This window comes from Neophocaena asiaeorientalis, unplaced genomic scaffold (assembly GCF_003031525.2).
Source record: "Neophocaena asiaeorientalis asiaeorientalis breed wild unplaced genomic scaffold, Neophocaena_asiaeorientalis_V1.1 scaffold124, whole genome shotgun sequence".
Classification (NCBI taxonomy): domain Eukaryota; kingdom Metazoa; phylum Chordata; class Mammalia; order Artiodactyla; family Phocoenidae; genus Neophocaena; species Neophocaena asiaeorientalis.
In genome coordinates this window covers 14,209,346-14,234,246 of record NW_020174135.1, presented here as the reverse complement: position 1 = coordinate 14,234,246, position 24,901 = coordinate 14,209,346, and the positions used below count along the sequence as shown (strand labels likewise).

Here is a 24,901-nt window from a genome sequence, read left to right as displayed (position 1 = left end):
TTGAGAGATAAAGTAACTAACTTACTTAGGGCCACATAGCATGTGAGCAAAAGGAGTGAGAATTTTGCCCAGGCGAAACTGTGTCTGTTAGATATGATTTGATAACTGCTCTGAGACGGTAAAAATGATAGAACCAGCCCCCAGAATTCTGTCATCCACAAGGCTGGGGCTGCTGCTTGGGTCCACAAACAGAGGGGTGGAACCAGGAAGGGTTGTGTTTCAGCAGGCAAAAGAACATCTAAATGCGAGGGCAGGGCTTCCCTGGTGGCGCAGTGGTTGAGAGTCCACCTGCCGATGCAGGGGACACGGGTTCGTGCCCCGGTCCGGGAAGATCCCACGTGCCGCGGAGCGGCTGGGCCCATAAGCCATGGCCGCTGAGCCTGCGCGTCCGGAGCCTGTGCTCCGCAGCGGGAGAGGCCACAACAGTGAGAGGCCCGCGTACCGCAAAAAAAAAAAAAAAAATGGGAGGGCAAAAAAATAACCCATTGAGACCCCAGGGTGTGGACAGTGGTGCACAGCAGGTGAGCAGTAGAGAGTGCCCAGTGTAAGGGCGTAAGGACCTTCCCTTCATCCATGGCAAGCATGCGGACAGGGATGCTCACATTGTCACGTAGTTCCTCAGAGACAGGCAGGAATGTCAGGATGGTCTGTTAGCAGGCGGCATGCAGTAACATCAGATGACAGATAGTTGGACTGTAGTCACCCTAAATCCTAGAGGCTGGGGCACATGGCAGATAAAAAAAGGGAAGGAAGCAAGCCAGAAACCTAGTTACCAACGCTTAGAACTGGGATGCCAAGGAAAAGTCGATCACCAGCAAGGGTGATTTCATGGAGGGTTTCAGAATGGCTTTCCGAAGCCCTTTTGCCTGGGCTTAGGCTTGTCCTCAAACCCGGGATTCAGCTGATCCTAAACGTGGGCTGTAAAAGTGTATGAAGGAGACTGCAGAAGTAGGGAGCTAGATGAAACAGGATGCTAGACCCTAAAACATGTGTAAAGAGAAATTCAAAGCTGAATAAAAATAGCTTTTAAATATTACCTTGCGATTCAGTTAGTTATCTGTTCAGAAGATGTGGACAGGCCAACATTGAAACAAATTAAGGCTGCATTGTTTCCAAGGAAAATTTAGCGTCTACTCAGGCACCTGGGTATGAGTTTTTGGAGCTCAAGGAAAGGATCAGAAGTAAGATTCTTGACCCCCTTTTCCAAGGGAATTGTGACAATGCATCTAACTTGCTTTGTGAATATATTTGGAACCTAACCTAATCATGTACATTCTTAAGTATTACAGAAGAGGTAAAAAAAAAAAAATTGGTGGTTAAATTTGTATGAAAAGAACAAAAACAAAAGCATTGCAGCTGTAGCTCTCTGCACCTGTTTGCAATTCAGAACGAGCACTGAGCAGGCAGAGAGGGAAATTTCACACTGAAATCACAGCTCGGTAAAAGTTAGACAGCCTGAACACTGTAAAAATAATTAAAACCCACATGCCGTGGATGTTTAAAAGCCTATCCAGTAAGTGCCAAAACATTGTTACATCACCCACTTACACCAAACTGAATCATCACTTCCTTTTTTTCCTGCTGACAATATGTTCTGTGCTTAATGAGTCATGTCTGGCCTTGCTTTGTTCAGCTGAACTGAATAAATGCATTATAAAATTTTACGATTTCCATATTATTTATCTTCTAAACTGTATACCTGAATATATTTGTGAAGAATTTTACCTTAACACCCCAAATGGCCTCTGAATGTTCCTTATTTAATTATAATTTAAACATCACACAGGATAGTGGGTTGCTTGTGATGGATGTTTCACTGCAAACCAGGTGGAAGGAGGATTAATGACTGTATTTATGATGCCTAAAGAAGTATTCCCTGGAACTCTAGGAAGAGTAACAAATATCTACCTCAACTAAGACACATTTCCTGGAAGGCAGAAGTGTCGGGGTGAGTTACCCCATTTTGCTTCGGAAAGAAAGAAATCACCAACTCTGTCTCCAGTGATTTCTTTGTGTTCTAGAGGACACAGTGCAAACTCAGAAACTTATAAATTTGATAATGGAAATAATTGGGGGTTTCTAAAATCACGTTTGTTGAGGCAAGATATTTTAGAGGTGTTCAATACTGCTGGGCTCTATCTACATTTTCCCAGCTATGTACACTGGGCTACCCGTCCTCCTTCTTCCCAACATTCATTCTCTGGAAAATTTTTGGAGAAAATATTTACCTCAAGGATGTTATGAGGATTATATTAGCTAAATCCTTGAGTACCTAATGCTGTTTTGAAGTCATAGGAAGTGCTCAGTAGATTTTTGGCATTTTCAAAATTATTAATATAATTGTCATTACGGTTATGCATACAATCAGGCCTCCACATCCCCGGGTTCCTCATCCACGTATTCAACCAACTGCAAATGGGCTGTACTCCTCCATTTTATATAACGTACTTGAGCATCAGGGGATTTTGGCATCTGCCGGGGTCCTAGAACCAATTCCTCGTGGAAACCGAGGGATGATGTGTTTTAAGACATCATTCAAGCACCTCTTCCATTCTTGGCTCTCATTTTCTGGGATGTAAAATTTCCGACTTTGTGATTTCTTTGGAACTTTTAGCTATCCAAAGGAAAGCAAAGCAATTAAAATTTTAAAAGAGTTTGAGCTGTGTACAGAAGTAGACCATAAGCTTCATGAAGGCATATTCTTTGTATCTCTTGACATTAAACACTATTAAACCATACTCTCAGTGGATGCTACAATGCTGTTGCTCCTCTGGGTCCTCCCCTGTAATGACTTGGATTACGTCACTCCTCTCCCTTTTATTTGTTTCCCTTGGCTTGGAAGAACCAACATAAAATTCCATTACTGAATAGCGGTGGAATCAATTATCACGTAAATTCAACGTCTGAGTCTTACGATCATAGTTACCATTTAAATATTGAAAAACAAATATTCGTGCTGTCCTTTTTTCTCAGAGACCTTTTTTACTGGCTAAGCAGCAACTTTTAAATTTCAGCAAGTTAACTCAAGGAACTCTGCTGAATATTATGTAACAACCTAAATGAGAAAAGAATTTGGAAAAGAATAGATACGTGTATATGTATAACTGAATCACTTTGCTGTACACCTGAAACTAGCACAACATTGTGAATCAACTATGCTCCAATTTAAAATAAAAAGTTAAAAAATTTCAGTAAGTTAACTCAAAATGTAAAATACTGCTAAGAAGGTATTTTGAGCTTAAAATGTGTATTCAAGCTAACATGGCTTAATGTTTTCTCCAACAGAGGGAATATAACACAATGTCTGTATGGAAAAATTTTCCTGGTAGTACCGTAACAAAATTTTTCGAAGGGCACGCACATGTGAACCACCATTTCTATCAAATGAATGTGTAATCAATAACCAGTATGCTTACATAAATAGAGGGGCACAAAATAGCCTTAAAGCAGTAGCCAAGAGCCTTGAATTCTAGGTGCTCTTAGGGAGGGTCAAAGTAACAGATTCAGTATGCTGACTTACCATAAACGGACTTTGTTGTGGACTGAATGTTTGTGAGGAATAAATTGATGTTGTTCATAAGCCACATAGTTTTTGGTATTTTGTTATAGCAGCCTGAGCTAACTAAGACAGACTTCATAAATCTGGTAGCCACTGGCAATGGAGGAACCAATTTTCAAAAGTCTCCAGAAGTTTTTATTGGTAGGATCAGCTCTCCAATAGATAGAATATAATAGTATCTTTGTGGATCCTTGTAGCCCCAGATAAGTTCAAATCTGTGCCACCAAGGCTGATCTCATATCTCATAGAAGGATTCTGGATCTCTTGGTAGAGGATTATCTTTGAGTGGTTCACTATAACCAAAGGTAGAGTAAACAAACACTGACTTTTATTTAATTGGGGTCTCAGAGCATTTGTATTACTATACGTTAATGAATGAAGCTACAGACATAATATTCTTTTCTAAAAGAACACACTGAGGAGACCCTCAGTACTTACAAATGCAAATTAAGGGATATTCAACAAGCAATATGAAAGTCAAGAAAAGTCAAAATTAAATAATAGGATCTGGGGATTTCAAGGACTTTTGCAGAGAGATTTAGTTCATTGATTTTCATTCTCCTTGGAAACCACTTTTTCGCTGATTTATCAACTTCAGAACTTTCTGAGTATGAAATTTCTTTGTCTTCACTTTCATCTCATTACTGCTTTTTTCAAGTTCATCTTAAGCCAAAGATTCTTTTTTTTTTGTCCTTGCCTTCCAAAGTAGATTTTCTTTCTTTTTTTTTTTTAAACATCTTTATTGGGGTATAATTGCTTTACAATGGTGTGTTAGTTTCTGCTTTATAACAAAGTGAATCAGTTATACATATACGTATGTTCCCATATCTCTTCCCTCTTGCGTCTCCCTCCCTCCCACTCTCCCTAGCCTACCCCTCCAGGCTGTCACAAAGCACCGAGCTAATATCCCTGTGCCTTGCGGCTGCTTCCCCCCAGCTATCTACCTTACTACATTTGTTACTGTATATATGTCCATGACTCTCTCTCGCCCTGTCAAAGCTCACCCTTCCCCCTCCCCATATCCTCAAGTCCATTCTCCAGTAGGTCTGCGTCTTTATTCCTGTCATACCCCTAGGTTCTTCATGACATTTTTTTTTCTTAAATTCCATATATATGTGTTAGCATACGGTATTTGTCTTTTTCTTTCTGACTTACTTCACTCTGAATGACAGACTCTAGGTCTATCCATCTCATTACAAATAGCTCAATTTCATTTCTTTTTAAGGCTGAGTAATATTCCATTGTGTATATGTGCCACATCTTCTTTATCCATTCATCCGATGATGGGGGCTTAGGTTGTTTCCATCTCCGGGCTATTGTAAATAGAGCTGCAATGAACATTTTGGTACATGACTCTTTTTGAATTTTGGTTTTCTCAGGGTATATGCCCAGTAGTGGGATTGCTGGGTCATATGGTAATTCTATTTGTAGTTTTTTAAGGAACCTCCATACTGTTCTCCATAGTGGCTGAACCTATTCACATTCCCACCAGCAGTGCAAGAGTGTTCCCTTTTCTCCCAAAGATTCTTGTTTGGCATGTGTTCTGGCTCTTGGGGGAGCTACCAGGAAAGAGCAATTTTGAGAGTTTAAGGAGCTTAAAACCTAGTACTCAGAATTTTCATAGAAAAAGATAGTCATTGCTACAGACTCTGTTTGTTTGGCTACAACACATGATGGATTTTCCAGGACAGTTTCCAATTTTGAGACCATATTTTGTATCTTAAAACTTCCTTCTTCCATTTACCCCTTCCCTTTTTTCGTGCTATGCTGTTAAAGCCTGATAAAGGCATTATTAAAACAATTTTAGTGGTTCACCCTGATAACATTTTTCCTTATGACAAGATTTTTGCTAGAACCTAAAGCATAATAACTTTTCAGAAATCTATTTTCATTCACATGCCAGAGCATTCCGGCATTTAGGCTTGAATGAAAGTTAAATTTGTTACAGTAATAGAATTCACTTTCTCTTTGACTTCCTAAAGCTTAGATTTCCAAATCTGCCCCTAATCTCTTTGAGGAAAAAAAATAAGAAGTGTAATATTATAGACTTGATAAAAAGAGAGTAGATAAATGATCTGTCAGAGTACTTAAAACTGGAAAAGACCTTAGGAATTCCAGTTCAAAAAGAAGTTCATGAAGTGAATTTGTTTTCTCATTTATTTATGGTTTATCAGGAAGTAAAATATAATTGAAAATGAGTGAAGTAATTACTTATTAGGATTAAGTAGTGCTCTGTCCTTCAAAGTTTATTTTAATAATCAAAATGGAATGCATACTTTTAAAACATGACCTCAAATGTGTTGAGACAAAATGTGGAGTGAAAAGCGAGCATCGTATTTTAAGGTATTGCATTGTTTGTGAAAGCTGCATCAGAAAAAAGGGTATACAGAAAGTTGGATATTGATTCCACTGGAGTACATGTTTTTGAGTGGTTTTTATTACTATGAAACAGATTTTTAAAGCATCTGTCATCGGTGCATTTTTAAAGCATCTGTGCTTAAAATATTAAAAGAATTGTAAAATAAGCATAAAATATAAACTCTGTTCTCATTCTATGTAGGATATCATAGCACGAGAGGAGACCTACCCAGTACCACTGAGTCAGAACATAGTTCCAACATATCTGCCGCTATAATGTTAGTATCAATTTTTATGCACTGATTCTTCTCTCCTATTTATCACTTTCCAACATCCATTTATATCACCTCCATATTGCTTATACTGCTAACATAATTTTTGCTTCTTCGTTCTACTTTATCCCAGGAATCCATCATCCTTAACCTGAATTGACTTTGGTTGGGTAGGTCATCTCTTAACATGTTCTTATTCAAAACTGCATCTCACTTTCCTTTCAAAGCAGTGCTTCTTTCCTCCCTCCCTCCCTTCCTTCCTTGCTTCCTTCCTTCCTTCTCTCTTCTCCCTTTCTCTCTTTTTCTCTTTTTCTCTTTCTTGACTGTGAGTAAGCTAGATGTTAGAAAACCATTCTTATTAAATTAATTTTTGTTTTGTTTTGTTTTGTTTTGTTTTTGTTTTTTTTTTTTGCGGTACACGGGCCTCTCACTGTCGTGGCCTCTCCCGTTGCGGAGCACAGGCTCCGGATGCGCAGGCTCAGCGGCCATGGCTCACGGGCCTAGCAGCTCTGCAGCATGTGGGATTTTCCCGGACCGGGGCACGAACCCGTGTCCCCTGCATCGGCAGGCGGACTCTCAACCACTGCGCCACCAGGGAAGCCCTAAATTAATTTTTAAATGAGATGTGAATGACAGATAATTTACTTAGCTGCTCTCCCTTCAAAAATTTTTTCTCCAATAAAATATAATTATATTTTATTTATTTTTGGCTGCGTTGGGTCTTCGTTGCTGTGCGCGGGCTTTCTCTAGTTGCGGTGAGGGGGGCTGCTCTTCGTTGTGGTGTGCGGGCTTCTCATTGCGGTGGCTTCTCTTGTTGCGGAGCACGGGCTCTAGGCGCGCGGGCTTCAGTAGTTGTAGCACAAGGGCTCAGTAGCTGTGGCTCGCAGGCTCTGGAGCACAGGCTCAGTAGTTGTGGTGCACGGGCTTAGTTGTTCTGTGGCATGTGGGATCTTTGCAGACCGGGGCTCGAACCTATGTCCCCTGCATTGGCAGGCGGATTCTTAACCAATGCACCATGAGGGAAGTCCCAAAATATAATTATAAATAGTAGAATTTTAGGTAGAGAGAAATCTTGGGATGGAGGCCATTAAATCACATCACATAGTTTTCAGCATTTCACACTGATCCTGAGAGGACCAACTCATGTTGGCAGTCTTCAGAAAGCGCCATCCTCATCACCTCCTTCTCATCACTGCTTGTGTGAGTTTTTCTCAGATGCTAAATAAAGCAGAAGAGCTTACATAAGAGTTGTCCAGAGGAAAATAAGCATGACTTGGAACTTCAGTCTCTGTCTTTTCAGCTTTGTATACTTGGGGATAGATACACCGTATCAGTTAAAACACTTCCTGCTGTAACCAAACAGAAGATCCTGACTAAAAAAGCATAATGATGAACATATTATTTCACACAATTCCTCGTATGGAATTAGGGTGATGATAACAAATATTCTTTGTTGAGTTCATATTATATGTCAGGTATTATTCTAAATACTTTGCATATACTGACTCATTCTGATGAGATTAAGGTAAGCATAATAATTTTCTCCATTTTACAAGTAATGCACCGGGTTGTTCAGGCTCCAGGCTGGTTAGTTCTCTGGTCCAGTGATGTCATCAAAGACCAGCTCCTTTTTATCTCTAGGATCTGCCATCTTTAAGGTATCAGTAGTTTCTCTCACATTGACTAAACTAGTTATTGCAAAGTGACTCTAGCTGTTCAAGGCATTATGTTCAGACAAAACAGTATCAACAGTAAAATGAAGGAACCTCACTACCTTGTACCTCTCGTTTTAATGATGAGGAGCTTCCTATTGGCCAGGATTGAATCACTTGTCTGTATTGATCTGTGGTGAGGGGATATGATTTCCATAACTTGCCTAGACCAATTATTCGTAATGGAATGGATGCTGGGGAATCAATTACCATGATAACCACATGATCTTCTATTGTAAGCTCTCTGGATAACCCCCAAATAGTGGGAAATCACTGTGGGAAAGGCAGAAATCTAGAACATTTGGGGTATAAATTCAGAATATTTACAGAACTTCAAGGCAACTTTCAGCAAATTTTGATTCGGTTTTACCTTGGGGCTCTTAATAAACTTAGTTTTGTTTGGTAAAACTTGCTACATACAGGCATTTATTCAAACTGCATATCATTGATTGTGTAATCCCATAAACATAAATATTGTGCAACTTATAAAACTTAAGTCACATTGTGTTGAGATCAAATATATCTCGCAATACAGTAAACCCGGCTAATTTAGCTTGAGTCTTCATAGTCTGCTGCTTCCATAGCTGCTTCTATTATCTTCTTGTAACAAACTAATTTAGAAGTGTTGTAATGAGGAACCTTCATTTTGGTTTACGACATTTAGTGGATCTTCTGAAATTTTAGAGTGTGTGATTTGTAAAGATGGATAAAGATGCAAGTTGCACCAAATTCAACATGAAGAAATTTTGACAACACAATTCAAACTCAGAAAATCTGAATTCTGTAATATTAGCTTTTTCCTTGAATGTGGATTAGAATATTCTAATCCACATGTGGTAGAAAAGAAAAGTAGGCTGACTGCAGTTGGATTTCAACTGTCTTTAAATTAAACCATTCACTACATTTGAAACTTCATGGGAAAAATTATAGAACTTTTTTGGGAAGTTCTACAATGACAAGTCCTACAAAGAGAAGTCTGGGAAGGTATTGTGCCTGTGAAAGATTGAAGCACACAACTTGTTCTCTACCAGAATAGCAGCTCGATGGGACTGTCATGCTTTAATTTTCCCAAGATGCTGACAATATTTTATTACTATCTTCAAGTCTTTCCTTTCTCATAGTTTCTACCCCTCCAGGCAAATACATTTTCTAAGTAGGTTCCCACTGTCCTCTCTTCAGTTCCTAAAAGTTCCTGCATTTTAAAATTTTTTGGAGAGTTGTAATCAATAGGGAAAGAATTTGGCCAATTGAATAAAAATTTGGATTTATTAAGATAATTGGCCACAAGTTCAAAGGAAGAGCTAAATAATTCAGCTTCAAGGAGACAGTAAAGCACAGACGTCTGCCCTGAGGGCTGCTGTTAAGGTAGTTCTGTCCCAATGACTTCTGGTCCTATATGGCAGTGTTCAATTCCACTTCCCTGGAGAGGAAATCTAATATGTCTGAGTTATAGCAGGTGTTTCTGCAGCACCATCATGACCCCTTGGCAGAATTGTGAGTGGGGCACCCATCTCAGTTTGTGTCCATTGTACTTGTTTTTGTTTCCTCTGCTTATGTATCCCATAATTTGCTTGAGTTATCTGACTACCCAGAAACTATGCAGTATATATTGTCTGAGGACTTATTTGGGGGACCAAATTAAAAAACTCATATTTTGCAAAGGGAAATGCTGAAGTTCATTAATGTAGAAGTTTTGTAGTCTGAACTTTTGACAAGAGAGTAGAAGTAGATCATTAATTATGCGACTGCAAGTGAGGTCAAAGAGATAAACGTATTGAGTGTAAATAACCTAATCTTCTGTAAAAGTCGGTAAGTAAGCTCTCAGTTGACTCTGTCTTTTCTTTTTACACATATATGTATGTGTGTAAAGCCTTACTAGAAAACATATATATATATATATGTGTGTGTGTATATATATGTGTGTATGTTTTCCAGTAAGCCTTTTATATCATAATCCTTGAGGGAAATAGCCCATAATCTTTTAGCATCTATTTGGGTCAGTTTGTGATTTATAATTGCTAGGAATACTGCTTGAAAGGATACAATTTGTTCCCATAGAAGAGTAACAGTGATGAACACTAAAGGTGCTAAGGTTTATAAAATGAAATATAATAGATGATTTTATCACCAAACTTTTTTTTAACCTTCTTTCCACAAAACTAAACTTTGTGTAGTTTATAACAGATTTTTAGAACTTTTTGGAATCATATCATTTTGGTATTCGGTCATTTTCAATATTTCTTATGTTCCTTTTAATTATTAGTAGTACGACTATAAATTCTTATTTAAACACACACAGTTGAATGAGCATCTCTTGCAAGGTTTAGTTTCATCATGTTTTGAACTTCTGATTCCATAGCCTCTCTGATTTCATCTATGCTCTCTGTTGTTCTGTCCAAGAGTCTGGAAACTGCTGGAGAAAATTGCTTGGTCATGTCTTTTGATGTCATTACATATCCTGGTTTTCAACTCAAAAGGGCAGTCCAGAGCATGTGGCCACTTCTTGACTTGTCTTTGGTCACACTTCTTTTCTGTTTTCTACAAGCTTCTCCCAAAACTTAACACTGCCCTTCTTCCCTCTGCTCCACCATCTTCTTCATCTGGTCCTCCCACTTTATAGAGAAAAGAGAAGCCCAGGTATTTGATGTTTTCCATCATATTTTTACCTTAAGGATATTAAATTTGTATGGGTTGATTCTATAAGGGAGATAGAGCTAGACAAACTTATTTGTGTTGAACCATCTCTTTTACAGGATATTCAAAGGCATATGTTATGTGTGCCAGGTCACAGTGCTGAATATGAGATGAGTAGCCAGTAACATTACTAAATGGTCTTTAAGGAAATATAGTGTGTGGTATTTCATCACTGTCTACCTGCGACAATTCATGTTTTGGTTATATTGCCTTTCTTTTTTATGCTCTCCTTTCCCCCTTTGCTTTTCTTCTTCCTTCTCGCACTTTTCCTAATTCCTCAGTCCCTTCTTTCTTATGTGGACTTTTATCCTGATATCCCTTTCTACGTTTTCAAACTCTCACTCGGAGCACGTGGTAGCATACATTTTTAATTAGCTTGAAAATATCTTCAAAAATCCCAGAGAAGAATTATGGTCTTGACTGATTTTAGCTCAGTGAGACCCTGAGCAGAAAATTCAGCCACACTGTGCCCAGGATTCCGACCTCCAGAATGCTCTGTTAATAAGTGGGTGTTGGTGTAAATCACTAAAATTGTGGTAATGTATTCTGCAGCAATAGAAACCAAACACATGCCCTTGAACACTCTGGTGTGTTTTTCCTACAAATGAGGATTTGCTGATTTTCTCAGTTGTGCCTTATGTCTCCTGTTTCATTGGTTACTACTCTTATTTTTATTGTACCCTTCTGTTTACTTACTTTGGGCTGGACTTACTTTTCTTTTCCTAACTTCTCAAGGTGGAGAATTAGATTAAGGCTTTTCTTCTCATCTGTTTATCAAGACACTTTTATTTGTTTTCAGTTACTTGGAACTAAAATCATCCTAACTGATAGACTCCAGCTGTACAGCACAGAGCTTCCCAATTTCCAGTGCATATGTGCAGTTCATGTGGGAATCTTGTTAAAATGCATATTCCCACTCAGTCGGTTGCATATGGGGCCTGAGATTCTGCTTTTCTAGCAAGTTCTCAGGTGATTCCAGTGATGCTGATTTGAGGACTACACTTTGTAAGTCAAGGGTCTCCCTGCAGAAAAATCTACCAACAGCAAAAGGCAGGACTGTTTGTATCAGAAGATAAGTAACTGTACATTCTATGAATCATATTTTGATTTGTATTTTTCATGACATAATTATTTTCTAGAATTGAAAGCTATTTGGCTTTTTAAACTAGAATTTTAATGTATTAACTTTGACATTTAAAATATATTTTAAAAATTTATTGGATCTGACTTTTATACCTATGTTCTGGTTGGCCAGGACCCCTGGAGCTCAATTTCTTTCTCTCTTATCAAGTTCAGTTCAGAAGACTATAAAAGGAACCCCAGGGCCCACGTAGAGTATCAACTGCTAAGAATAAAATGTTATGTGTGGTAGAAATTAGAAGTAGCTGTTATTTTTCTTCTCTTTTCTTTTCTTTTCTTTCATGATAAGAACACTTAACATGAGATTTACCCTCCTAACAAATTTTTAAGTGCAGAGTACATTATTGTTAACTAGAGACGCAATAGGGTACGGCTATTTTAAATGAGTATCATAAGTTATAATCCTTATTTAAAGGCCAAAAAATGACTAATGAGAGTGAGTTAGGGCTTGGACAGGTGGAGAAGGACCTCAGAGAAGTATTCCTGAATCTATCAATGGTTAGTTAAAAACATGAGAGCTAGTGTTTGTTGCAATGCTTTACCCATAGGGGAAAACTGAAATCTAAAGGAATTGAGCAAAAGAGGTTGGCCTGTGTAAAAACCCCTTGGATTCACTCTCGAGAGGATCTGTGTATGCAGGAGATGTTATAGCAAATATACAAACATTCCTTAGGTGTCACCCAAGCTGTCACTCCCTCATTCTCACTAACAGTACCCTAATATCTTTTGGGGAATTCCCTCCATACTTCGTGGATTGGTGCTGTTTGGTGGAAGCCAATTGACACGTCCCATGAGCCTGGCTGCAGTGAGTCATTCAGAGACAATACAGGAGGGTGAATCCCATTACTTGGGCAGAAGACACATTTTCTTTCTCCCACTATGTGGTGTGAGAATAAAGGCTCTGAAACAGTGGCAGCCCAGTTTTGTGGCTATGAATGGAGACCTTGGAGCCCCCTAGAGGCCACAGTGCAGAGACTGTGGATGGATGGAGCTCATTCTGTAGGAAGCTGACAAGAGAAACAGAAGTTGAATCCTGAATATATTGCTTGAGCCTCCAGAAAAAGTCTCACCAGAAGCCATCCTTGTTTGTAAAATTTTTAAATATGTGAGCAATAAATTGTCTTCATTTTTAAAAACAGTTTAAGATTGTAAAGCCCATTTTATTATACTCATAAATGACAAGCATTGTTACAGTAGATAAACTACGAGAGAAGGGAATGCATTGACCTCTGTATTGCCAAATTTGTGCGTTTTATCATTGAATAAATTAGATGAGAAATCGCAAGAGCAGTCTAATAACAGCAAAATTTCCCAGGGAATATTGCAGGTGCCCTGGACTGACAGGAAGGAGATCAGCTAGAAAAGACCCAAATTTTGTAACAGAAGAATGACATGGGAAAGAAAGAATGGAAGAGATGCAGACATCCAAGGGAGTTACATCTGTGACAAGAGTAGCAGAAGGCACCTCCTGGCAGGAATTACATCAGCCAGCCTTTTAATCCAGAAGGAGTTGGTACCAATTTATTGTGTTGTCCTGGATGAAGATTTTCTCTGGATGTTGGATGAAGGCGAGATCCTACAGAATTACGACAGACTATAAAATAATCCGGGTCCTTTATGGCAAAGACCTTTCTAATATTGTTTCACAACATGGTAACTTACTGTCAGAGAGAGCTACAAAACTTTGGCCTCCTAGGGAAGGATTGGGATACTGGGAGACCCAGCTCATGGGACAGAGAATTCTCTGCTGCTGCCATAAAAATACTTTGTCCCTTTTCATCATATACTAGGAACTGGGAACACAGAACACTTTTTAAAAAGTAAGCTTCACAGGCATCTAGCTATTCCTTCCCGGATGATAAATATTTTATCTGAAGCAATGGGAAAGGAATATTGTTGGCAAATGCCCAGTGTTTCTAAATAAATAGCCCTTATTTAGAAAGGACCATTTTTGTCCCTTATGTTTCTGTGAAAACAAAGAAACAAACAAAAATATAAATGAAGGGAGAAACATGTCCCAGTGAGTTTATAATATCTTCCTGAAGAAGAGGAAAAAAGGAATGAAAAGCCTGGTACAGTGGTGGCCAGGGATAGCCTGCAGAGACCCTTCTGTAGGTGAAGGGAACCTCCCACTGATCTGGTCTCTGAAGGACCAGTGCCAACTCTGAAGCCCAGAACGACTGGGTCATTGAAGGGTGTGACTGTTAGGTCAAGGACAGTACTGGTCATTGGCGCCACACCTGAAACACATGATAAGCAACCCTCTTGGGCCTCATTCTGTCTTTTGCTGCTCTAGAGTTTCCATCCCCTTGTGATTACAGTAATCAAATTAAGATCTGTCATCCCCCATTTCCTCCATCCTTAGGTTAAATTAATCCAGATAGCCTTGATTCATAAAGTTGCCTGAAATTTTCAACCAACTTCCGCACTATGGTGCTTCCTGCCAAGTGATGTGTGCCCTGCTATTCATTTTCTGACCACTCGTTGATATTTGTGACTTGTTTTACAAAATGATAGACCACTGTGAAGGGTCTATATTGAAGTCTTTCCGGCTAATTGATCATTCTTCCTCTTAATGAGTAACTTTTTCTAAAATCAAAGCTGCCTGGTTTATAAATCCCCAGTTGGCAGTGTTTTCCAGACCAGCGGTACCGATGGACAACCTCTGCCAACTGGGCTTCTTAGGAACTTCCTCCTGGCAACCTGTTTACTCTTATTTTGAAGGTAATGATAAAGCATTTCGGTGTATCCACAAATAGCAGGATAAGTGTAATGGTTAACAAACCCATTTCAGGAAATTACTGACTTAAATGAAATAAACTCATCTCAACTGGATCATTTTCCACACCTCTGGACACCAATTCATGTATGTGTATTCAGTAGTGTCCTTTAGAATTTTCTGTACATATTCTTCCATATTTTGTTTTAAAAGTGAAGGCCTCCTTAATGTTCAGTATTTAACTTTATTTCAGTCTCTCTGAGTCCGATCACCTTCCTTTTATTTAAAATAATTACATAAAGGCGAGACCCCGTTTTCAAATGTTTACAATAAAATGCATTATGTAGCAGAGCATCTAAACACAAAATGTAGCAATATAATGCAGGACCAATTACCAAAGTGTCAAAATGAATACATCAAGCAAAAATGGGCATCCCTATGACGTCAGTTGACGCGGCCTCTGTGCTAACAGAGGAGGAGATGGGAAGGTGATCAGTGCATTAGTGCTTCTTGAGTATGGTTATGGGTTGTTGACCCTTCTGCTTTTACTTTAGGGAAGCATTTTAATAAAAGGGCAGTTAAGCCAGGATCTTATCTAAGTGCAGCCCTCTATCGCACTTGGCCACGTGTGTGTGTGTGTGTGTGTGTGTGTGTGTGTGTGTGCGCGCTGACATACCTCTTGCTTTGTCTCATGCATTTCCTGCAATCGCGTTGGCTCTCACCGATGCCTGAGAGGGTTGACCCTACCCTTTCTGCTGCCGAAAGTACACAACAGTAGGCGGTTTCAGCATGCTTCTGCCAGGTGCTAAAGTTTACTTTCCCTGGCAGCTGGGGCTCCAGCTCTCTAGTTTGATATGTAGGCAGGTCATCCTGAGTCAGAGAAACCTTCACTCCAACCAGGAATGATAGAAAGACTATTCTGAGGGGACGTTAGCTCTGGACAGAAAAGGGTGAATACGCTTAGACCTTACTAAAGTCACTGACCCCAGGTGGGTGCTGGGCTGGTCACTTTCCTTCTGGGGTAAGGGAGGTTGTTGGCATTTCAGATTCATCTCCTGGTGATGGGGAAGGTACAGTTTAGAAGCAGAGCCCTTCACAGAGCTACTTCTTGGTGTAACTAGGAAAAAAGTAACTCAAAAGAAAAGGCAACCATTTATGGAAAATTATAGGGAAATGATTTAGCTGTACTGCTGAGAGTTTTCAGTAAATATTCAGTATTTTCAGCCTCTTAGTCGTATTGGTTCTTTGCCTCTGCAGAGGATCTTCCTTGAAGTGAATACATTTTGAGAAAATTATCCCTTGATATCACGTGTCCCATTCTATTCCATACAGCTTGTTAACAGAAGAGTCTGTACTCTATTTCTACACCCCTTCCTCTCCCATTCTACTTCTGTGTTTCCACAGGAGATCTAAAACATCTGGTATCTGCTTCAATATTTTACTGCAAATTGGCTCTTCCTCTCACGTTTTCTATTTTTTCATCATGTCATCGAAACTTTAGTCATCTTTGCAGTTCTATTCTCAAATGAAATACACTAGATTTCTAGTTGGAAAATTTTCTGAACATCGCTTCAGTTCTTCCTTTACTGAAATGATTGACAACTTGTTACTTAAAACTCAGCCCTCCCTCGGCTTCAGTCATATCATTCTAGTTTTTCTTTTACCCCCGTGATAATGACTTCATGGCCTATTCTTTGTACACTAACCCCTTAAATACCGCTATTAACAGGGCATCCAGTCTTAGCTTTTTTTTCCTTCTAATTTTGCATATTCCTTCATTTTTTCCATCAAATATCTATTGAGCGCTTCTTATAGACATGCTCCATTCTAGGTGCTAGAGGGAAGGCACTGGATATATTTTAATGATATGACCAATTGTATATCCTGATGGATCCATAAAGGGGTGTAAGACAGACAAGAGAACTTAGTGGTGACTCTAGAGATTTTTCTCTGATCAAGTGGAAGGATCGAGTTGCCATTGTCTGATGTGGGCAAAGCAGTGAAAGGAGAGGTTTTGGGTGGAAAAACCAGGGGTTCGAAATAGACTCTAAGTATAGGATCTGCTATGGTTTGTGTCCCCCTGAAATTCATATGGTGGAGTCCTAATGTGGAGGTATTTGGAAATGGGGGTCTTTGGGAGGTAAATAGGTCATGAGGGTGGAGCTCTCATGATGGGATTTTTGTCCTTATAAAGAGAGGAAGAGGGCTAGTTCTTTCTCTCCCTTCATGTGATGATGATACAGCTAGAAAGAAGTCATCTGCAGCCAGAAGAATGTTCTCAGCAGGAACTGAACTGGCTGGCTCCCTTATCTTGGACTTCCCAGCCTCCAGAACTTTGAGAAGTAAATGTTGTTTAAGCCACACAGTCTCTGGTAATTTATTACAGCAGCCTGAACTAAGACAGAATTTGTTTTAGAAATCCAAGGATAGACATTCAGAAGTGATAGTTGAAGTGATCTAAATTGAAGATATACATTTGGGAGTCTTCAGAATAGTGATAGTATTCAGTGCTTTGATACTGGTTGAAATGACCAAAGAGAAGAGAACAGTACAAAGCAGCAAGCTGTGGAGGATTCTGCTCCATAGGTTTTTTGGGGGGGAAAAGGAGGAATCTGCAAAGGAGACTGAGAAGATACTTTTGAGGTAGGAGGAAAACCAAGGATTTTGTTGTCCTATGAACCAAATACAGTGAGGAAGAGGAAGTGACTTACAAGTTAAAGTTGTGTTTGTCTAAATAAAATAAGAATAAAACTGATCATTGGATTTAGTCATTGGAAGCATCTTGGTCATGTTAGCAAGAGCAGTTTTAGTGCAAGTGTTGAGGATGAGGGCTCCACCTGAATGAGGTTAGGAGACATTGGGAAGGAATTGCAGGCTGCAAGATATACTGAGAGGTCACTCACGTTCTTATCTTCCACTATCTCTCTATACATGCTCACAGCTATCACGTTTATGTGTATTTCCTTCGATGGAGTACTATTCAGCCATAAAAAAGAATGAGATAATGCCATTTGCAGCAACATGGATGGACCTAGAGATTATCACACTAAGAGAAGTCAGACAAAGACAGATATCATATGATATCACTTACACGTGGAATCTTAAAAAAAATGATACAAAGGAACTTATGTATAAAACAGAAATAGACTCAAAGACATAGAAAATAGATTTATGGTTACCAAAGTGGAAAGAGTGGGGGGAGAGAGGGATAAATTAGGAGTTTGGGATTAAAAGGTATACACTACTATGTATAAAATAGATAAGCAACAAAGACCTACTGTATGGCACATGGAACTATATTCAATATCTTGTAATAACCTATAATGGAAAAGAATCTGAACTAAATCACTCTGCTGTACACCTGAAACTAACACAACATTGTAACTCAACTATACTTCAATTATTGATAAAAAAAAATTTATATGTATATCCCAGGCTTCTCTGAGCCTGGTTTTTATGCAGGTTTCTCAGAAAAAGCCCACCAAACCCAGATAAAGCAATCATGTCCTTGTCTTCCTATTTTGCCCAACAAGAATGATAAATCCGAAGAAGTCAGTTTTCTTCCCATCCTGTACACACAGCAAGGCCCAACCATTTGTGTCAGGCCTCACTCATACCCTGATCTTTTTTCAAAATCTCACATTTCATTTTGGAGTGAAAGCACAATGTGACTGAACTTTTGAGTTTCTGTTCTCAGGAGAACGATGAAATGATGAAAACATAGAGTAAAAAGAAGTCAGATTTGTGTCAATGAACGCTTTTGTTTCAGCCACATTGAGTTTTAGGTGAAAACAAGACATTGATGTAGAAAATGGAGATGTGATGGCTTAGAGAGGAAGATTAGAGGTAGGGCAGAGATGAAAGTGTATAGATTTTTTTTTTTTTGATATTGACAGGAAGTAGCTAACAGCTATAGCTACTAGGTACAAATTATAACTAGAGCACAATTTTCAACATTACGTAACATTACGTAAATCATCCTATGGCAGAGATGAAAGTGTATAGATTTTTTTTTTTTTGATATTGACAGGAAGTAGCTAACAGCTATAGCTACTAGGTACAAATTATAACTAGAGCACAATTTTCAACATTACGTAAATCATCCTGTGTAAACAAAATCACAAAAAGAATTACTCTCAAACCTTCTTGCTTTCTTCCTGAATGAAGGAACTCAGTAAAAATATGAATATAGCATGTTCTCAAATGAAATCTCTGGGATATTGTGAGATTTATAGAAAACCCACATGCGTTGTTTTTAATGGGGCCATTTTGAAACTTCAGCATTACAAATAAAATACATTTTAAATTAAGGAGTTAAACTTTTCACAGGTACAATTTTAGCATAAGTGCTTTTTTCCCTCAAGTGAAATTATGACCGAATTTATTGTTATATTTTCACTTTTAAATTTTATTCAATGATGGTTTGAAGTTAAAAGTGAAATTTCTCACACTGTTTAGAACTTCAGGTTTAGAAATCAAACCATAATAGTGTCATTTGCCGCTGAGCCCCATACAAAACTTCATTGAATTGTTCACTGATTAGGTTGCTGAAATTTTCCATTTGGCTCTATTTGAGGGGCTTCCAGGGTCTCTCGGCAGTGAAAACACAGTTAATAATTGTAAACTCTGATTACTAATTTCATTAACCCAGGACCCGATTCAACCATGACTATCATAGATCAAAGCTCTCCTTTTTTTTCCCCCTGAAGTGGCAGCATTAAATTGTGCCAGAACTCCTTTATTTGTTTTATGCAAATATAGTTTTGCATGTTCTCTCTCAGTAAGCACATTACAAAATAAATGCATTATATTCATTTAATGTTCATGTAATATTGAATACATACGAAAGATTATATGTCGTATATTTCAAAGCTTGAAGCATGAAGTATACATTAAACCCATTATTCAACACAGGAGTTACAACATTACTGAAGCCATCGAAACAATGCGTGTCTTCCCGCCCGGTTCCACCCACTAACTGCCTTGAATTATTTTGGAGTGTTCAAACTTTCTTTATACTTAAAATAATAAACATAGGGGGGCTTCCCTGGTGGTGCAGTGGTTGAGAGTCTGCCTGCTAATGCAGGGGACACGGGTTCGTGACCCAGTCCGGGAGGATCCCACATGCCGCGGAGCGGCTGGGCCCGTGAGCCATGGCCGCTGAGCCTGCGCGTCCGGAAGCCTGTGCTCCGCAGTGGGAGAGGCCACAACAGTGAGAGGCCCGCGTACCGCAAAAAACAACAACAACAACATTATAATATGTTCATTGTAGCAAATTTACATAATAGAAACCCACCCAATAGAGAAAGTAAACATGCTCGTTACTACTGTCACCCAGGAATAATGACTGTGTTCGTGAGTTATTGAAAGTAATATGTAGGAGGTACATAAGTAGATTGGGGCTACTTTCTTTAGATAGTTGGTATCATGCTAAATATTCTGTTTTGTGTATTCCTTGTAACATAAAACAGAAGTCGATATTTATGTACATGTTATTAAATAATTCTTTAAAAATGTTTTAGTCATTTCAAGATATTTAGTTTGGGCAACAAAGGCTTTTTTCTGAAGCAGGTGGGGACTATTTGCAGATTTGCTCTTAGAGTCTAAGTGTTGGGCCAGATGCCAAGTGGACAGAAATGCAAGATGCAAACCTTGTTCATGCAAGTTATGGCGATTGTTACACAACTTTCCAAGTCAACAGCAGGTCTTGAAAATCACTCATTTCACCAATGAAAAATCATTTCAAATATATTTTTTATTTCATTGAACTTTCTGGTGAAAATTTCAATAAAGGTATCTGATGCTGCTTATCAGATACATTTGGACTGTGTACTCCTGACCAGCATACTGTAAATGCTAACTAACCACCCTTAACAAAATATTAAAGGATAAACACATACATCACAGTATTTACACTAAAGTGTTTAGAGGTTAATTCCTGCTCCTTGGTATAAATTCAAAACTTATGTCCACACACAAATGCTTATAGCAGCTTTATTTACAATTGCCAAAATTTGGAAGCAGCCAAGATGTTCTTCAGTAGGCAAATGGATAAATAAACTGTGTTACATCCATACAGTGAAATATTATTCAGTACTATAAAGAAATGAGCTACCAAGCCATAAAAATACATGAAGGAATCTTACATGCATATTACCAAGTGAAAGAAGCCAATCTGAGAAGGTTACATACTGTATGTCCAACTATAGGACATTCTGGAAAAGGCAAAACTACGGAGACAGTAAAAGAGTTAGTGGTTGCCAGGGGTTAAGGAAAGAGGGACAAAGAGGTGGAGCACAGAGGATTTTTCAGGCAGTGAAACTGTTCTGTGTGATACTATAATACAAGTCATCATTATACATTCTCCAAAACACACAGAATGTACAACGCCTATAAGAATGAGCTCTAATGTAAACTACGGACTTTGAGTGATAATGATGTATCCCTCTGGGAGAATATTGGTTTTACTGGAGAAATAGGAAGTAACGTAATAGAGGACTATTTGGGGAACAGGAAAAACTGAGTAAGACACAGCCTTAGCACTTAAAGAAACGGAAGCATAATATTGTTCCCTGGGCACATAGGGGAGGGTGGCAGGGCACACAGGTTCATGACTAACACTCACCCCATCCCTGTAAACTGCTCCGGGAGGAGGTGTGAAAGTCAGGATGAAGGAGGCTGATTTCCTTTCAGTGGGAGGAGTGGGCTGGTTCTAAATGGCCCAAGCAGCATCTGAAGTGACACTGGACAGAAAAATAGAATGGACTGGAAGGACAGCCACCACAGAAGATGGGGCATGCTCCTAGGTCTCTTCTGTGTCTCCAATCTCTGGGATTCCTCACAATCACTATGAGAAAGAACGAGCGGGAATAATAGCAAGGACAAAAACACCGTCTGTGTCCTGCTACAACTTTGGTTCCGTTATTTTAGTCTGTGTTTAAATCCTCACACTTATTTTTACTTCAGAAGAGAGGCTTTGCAGTGAATCAGGCTTCAGTATCACCTTTCATGTGTAAGCTTTAACTTTACTGATCACGTACTTTAATTTTTCCACATAAATGTTGAAAGTGTTTCTCAGGACTTGCTGTCAATATATAAAACACTTATATTTGAATTAAGCAGTACCTTTGCGTGTTATCCCTGCCCATGAGCATTTGAGGAGACTATAAATTAAATCAAAGGATAGTTTACTGGTAATCCTCAGCCTAATGTATTTTCTCTCTTAAAGTACACACAAATCGGAAAGTACAGATTTTGTTTTTCAGTAGCCAAATCCATGGGATTATTTTGGAGCAAAGCAAGTATTTACTCTCTAAAATATAGTTGTGGAAGGCTAATTTATGTTATGATAGCTTCTGGGGTTCAGGTAGTACCTTTTCCCCTATTCATAATGTTCCAGCACAGGAAGTTGCCTTATTTTAGACTTTTACAAATATTACCTGAAAAAACTTATGCTATAGATTTAGTTTTCAAAGCTAAAATCTTTGATAGTGAGTATTTAAACTCCAGTTCAAAAAATAAGCAATAAGTAAACAAGTCACCTCCATGTGAAAAGTGAAAGAACTCAATATGAATTGTGTAGTTTTTTGGGGAGTAGAAGCCGGATCTCAGTGGAGCATCACCTTTTCTGGACATTTCAGCAAATTCTGGGTCCCTGGTTAAAGGGGCAGAAAGACCTTATACTCTGTTTTTATTAGTGGTGGTTGGAAATAGTTTGGTATCAGGAAGTTTAGCTTGCCATGTTAACTTAATTTTCCCAGGCCACTCTAATCCCCATAGCTGCAGTTTTTCTCTCCCAAACTGAACTGCCTGTGTGGCATATCAGACTCTTTGCTTTGGGCAAATTAATCTCTCTGTCTTTGAGAAACACTCATGGTTTTCTGAGTCACAAATATCCCTTTTTTAAAAGTAACTGTTTTTCTCCCAATAGAAGCTTCATTTCTACTTCTGTACAAGCATAGTGAGCAAGTTTTATTGTATTACTTGAAATTTCAGCTTTAAAACGATTAAGCATCTGTTCTTCAATATTTCTCCCCTAAATGCTAGATCAGATCTCTACACTTCAATGTTGTATAGTGTAATATAAGAAACCATTTATTAGAATATATTTAACGAAGCTGTGATTTCCATGTTACTAAAACAAGCAAAGTGTCAAATCCTTGTGAATAACAAGAAAGAAACACTGTTAAACTCTTCATAAGGACTTTTTTTCTTTTTTATAAATCCAAAGTGCCTACAACCTGTAATATGGATTAACATTTTACAGCCAAAAAGTAGCATGACATTAATAATACACAGATACTGGGCACTTTCTCACATCAAAAATCATAAACTTAAATTATACAATAGAATTTCTCAACCGATGCCTTACACAGAAGAAGAAACTGTTGTGGAAACACACTGTTCAAGTTGTATGTATGAGAAGGAGAAAGTCTCTTATGTCTGTGTTTAGCATCTCATCTGGCCCCACTTAGTATCTGCTAGACAAATCACAGAGGCCACCTAGAGGATAGCAACAGATGATCTCTTTGAAGGTTTTCCTCAGTTCTTGGCTCCGGAGTGCATATATCAGAGGATCAATGATGGAATTACACATGATTAGGATGAGATACAAGTTAAAGTGAGACATGAAGCACACACAGTATGGATTCTGGGGACAAGAGATGTAGAATATTAAGTGGAGGAAGAAGGGGGCCCAGCAGACAACAAAGACCCCAATCAATATGGTCAAGGTAATCGCCCCCTTCATGTTGGCACCTTGGCGGACGGCGCCCGTGCCTGGGAGGACGGCGATCCTCTTAATGTGAAGTCTGGCCATGAGGAACATGTGGACATAGAGAGAAGCCATGAGAGCCAGCATGGTAAAGAACACGGTGATGAGGCAGATGATAACAGCGCTGCTATCTGAGTAAATGATGAACAAAATGCCGGACACTGTGCAAGCTGCCCAGATACAACTGATGATGATCGCGACCCGCTTAACCGTCATGATGTTATGGTACCGGAGGGCATAAAAGATAGTAAAATACCTGTCCACAGCAATCGAAAGCAGGCTGCAAATTGATGCAAGCAAGGAGCTACAGATCACCGAGTCAATGACATTGTCAATATTCACGGTGAAACCTTGTGCGTCCGTGTCCGTGCTGTTTAACAGGGTGATGACAATGGTTTCTGACCCGTTGGAAACGCTCACCAACATATCAGCCACAGCCAGGCTGCAGATGAAAAAGTACATGGGTGAATGCAGATTCTTGTTCTTGGCTATTGCCACAATCACCAGAATATTCTCCAACAAGCTTATGACACCCAGAGTCACAAACACCTCAGGAGAGACAAAAAGTTGCTCGTAGCACCCTCCGTCCGAGTAGCCTTTTGCAAGGGACTCACTGGCATTGCTGTGCAGTCCGTAGGTGCTGCGGTTCCAGAAGTGGAGAGAAGTGTGCATTCCATGGTGATGGGTAGAGTTCATCCTGCACCAAGTGGATTCGAGTCCCCTCTGGATTGACTTAACCTCCTGGGTCAGGTAGCGTCAGCGATTTTCTCCACGTCTTTACGTGTCTGAAAGTGAGAAGGCTGAACCTGGCATGCCTGTTGTGAATAAATGTCACATGCTCCGAAGCTTGAAATGGAGTTTTTAGTCTCTTTCAGGGACGCCTCTGATCAGCATCATTTTGAAATCTTCGGCTTCAAGATGCTCATTCAGTCGAGTCTGCTGTTTGCTTTTTTGTTCTCACTTCCACTTTAACTTGAGCCGCATGCATTCAGGTCTTTTCAAAGTGATTTGCCTGGTAGCTGCTGTGCTATTGGGAGACAGATCTGTGTGCACATGCTCACATCAGCTGCCTCTCGGACGCATCAGTTCCCAGCCTGAAGCTTTGCTTTGACTGTTAGTAGCTGCTGCTGATTTTTATGGTGTGTGAAGGGGAAAAAAATGTTCAGAGTGGCTCCTTCTCTGCTTCCTCTGGACCAATCCAAGTCCAGTGGAGTCTGTGAGACACCGATGGTGTTCCAGAGATGCAAACTGCAGGCAACATTGATTCAGATGCAGAAGCCTGTGGAATCGGGAAGCGAGCAGGATGTGAAAGACTGAATTTCCCTTTTCAAGTTTTTAAGGAAAACAGCTTGGTTCCCAGAGGACATTCTTTGATATCACAAGTAATCTTGAGGCACCCAGGTTTATTCCTATTTAAAGGAGGAGTGTGTGTGTGTGTGTGTGTGTGTGTGTGTGTGTTCCTGAAATAGATACACTGCCTTTTTGGCCAGGACATTGAATTTATTTACCCTCTCAATTTCTTTGAATTAAGAACAAAGGCAGTAGTGCTTCAATTTAAAATAGTTGAAACACAGGGAGAATATGTAATAATACAGGAGACTATGCTGTGTATGGAAGGAATAGGTAGGTAGTTACAATTTATCACAAGCCTCAAGAAGGAGTTCATTTCTTATG

General features: G+C 39.2%; 1 protein-coding gene across 1 annotated transcript; it reads right to left on the bottom strand.

The window, feature by feature from the left end:
* Positions 1-22,360: 22,360 nt before the first annotated feature.
* On the bottom strand, positions 22,361-24,441 carry MC4R (melanocortin 4 receptor). Its single transcript, XM_024754885.1, has one exon. It carries the CDS (start codon positions 23,921-23,923, stop codon positions 22,925-22,927), a length of 999 nt encoding a protein of 332 aa, XP_024610653.1. The 5' UTR covers positions 23,924-24,441; the 3' UTR covers positions 22,361-22,924.
* Between the last annotated feature and the right edge of the window lie 460 nt (positions 24,442-24,901).

Bases quoted from the DNA above. Each gene is read 5' to 3' on its own strand.
- MC4R (XM_024754885.1), bottom strand. From the start codon at position 23,923: ATGAACTCTACCCATCACCATGGAATGCACACTTCTCTCCACTTCTGG.